Below are 1,576 nucleotides of genomic sequence, written 5' to 3' on the forward strand. Positions count from 1 at the left end.
ATCCAGAGTGTGTTGGCCATTTAGGTAAATTTTGGAAGCACAAAACATACAGACCAGCAGCATCAGCATCACAGCATCATCTGGGAGTTTGTTAGAAGCATAGCCGAGATCCCACCTAGATCTACTGGATCAGACTCTCTGGGGCTGGACCCAGAAATCTGTGTTTCTAGTAGTATTTCAAGCTGACTCATATGCAAATTAAATTTTGAGACTTACTGCTGTACATTATTACTTACAAATACATACATATCTGTTAAAATATAACAACATAGGTGGGAAAATCCACACCAAATTCAGAATAGTGATTACCTTTGAGAAGAGAAACAGGAGGGAATGGAATTGGAAAGGGTACAAAGGAGTTTTAATTATGCCTGTAATATTTATTTCCTTTAAAAAATAGGAAACAAACATGGCAAAATATTAATATTGGTTAATCTGAGTGGTAAGTGCACAATATATTTTTTTTTCTTTGTGCTTTGTATGTTTGAAAATTTCATGATAAAGATTAGGGAAAGGAAGCAATAATCCCATGTGGGTAATTAAATGGAATCTAGCTCTTTCTTAATATATTATTAATGTCATTCACTGCCATGCCAATCATTATTTGTACCCATTACTTTTAGGAGAGTCAGAGAGCTAAACAGCAGCAACACTAAAAAGTTTCTGGAAGAAAGAAAGAGAGTAAGTCATTTATACTTTTTTTGGCACCTTTCCTCTAAAAAACTATAAATAAGTAATTCATGGTTAGATATCACACTTCTAATATCAGATTTGCATATTTGATTCTCTGTACCTTAAACATTCCAACTTCTCCCTGAAAGGTAAAGTTACCTCTTACTAAATCTTTAAGCTAATTATTTGGCACCAATTTATATTCGGATAATGAAGTCAAGTTTTAACCATGAGTTAAGTATTCTATTATTTTCTAAGAATTTAGCAGGGAAAAATCCCGTAAGAAGTATAGGTTTAAACTCTCCCACTTTTCAGACTTTTTTTTTTATTATTATTGCTTCCCTTATTGCTAAAATTGTAAACTTACAAGTCATCCCTCCTCTGTAATTTTTAAGATTACTACCCAAAGTTTATTGGAATTTTTTGTTTGGTTTTGTTTTTTGCAGCTTGCAATGAAGCAATCCAAAGAAATGGATCAGTTGAAAAAAGTCCAGCTTGAACATTTAGAATTCCTAGAGAAACAGAATGAGCAGGTATTTTACCCAAAAATCATGAAAAGATACAGTCAGCCATTCAGCTTCAGGATACAAAGGCTGTGACCTACAATGACCTTTCTGCTAAAGCCAGTGGAAAGCATGGAAAGGTGGCTAGAAGAATTTGGTGTCTATTACTGATTTTACCTTTTTTCATTCAAAAAGAACAGGAAGTAGTCTTTTTCTGGAGTAGATGAGAAATGTGACTGTGGGGTAAAAAGAATAAAAACTCATCATTTGAATATATTGTGGGGATTCTAAAAGGCTCCCTCGTGGCACAGTGGTTAAGCACCCAGCTGCTTACCAAAAGGTTGGTGTTTTGTATCCAACAGCTGCTCTGCAGAAGAAAGATTAGGCAGTCTGTTTCCATA

General features: G+C 34.4%; 1 protein-coding gene across 1 annotated transcript in view; it reads left to right on the forward strand.

Annotated features, from left to right (window-relative positions):
• The window catches only part of PLCB4 (phospholipase C beta 4), a 295,192-nt gene that overhangs the window by 287,729 nt on the left and 5,887 nt on the right, over window positions 1-1,576 (forward strand). The window contains exons 35-36 of the mRNA XM_042782935.1: window positions 624-681; window positions 1,119-1,205. Of these exons, the coding sequence (XP_042638869.1) occupies window positions 624-681; window positions 1,119-1,205 (145 nt within the window). The remainder of the gene's footprint in view (window positions 1-623; window positions 682-1,118; window positions 1,206-1,576) is intronic.

This window comes from Orycteropus afer, unplaced genomic scaffold, assembly GCF_000298275.1.
Source record: "Orycteropus afer afer isolate SDZICR_OR568_19922 unplaced genomic scaffold, OryAfe1.0 scaffold00529, whole genome shotgun sequence".
Classification (NCBI taxonomy): domain Eukaryota; kingdom Metazoa; phylum Chordata; class Mammalia; order Tubulidentata; family Orycteropodidae; genus Orycteropus; species Orycteropus afer.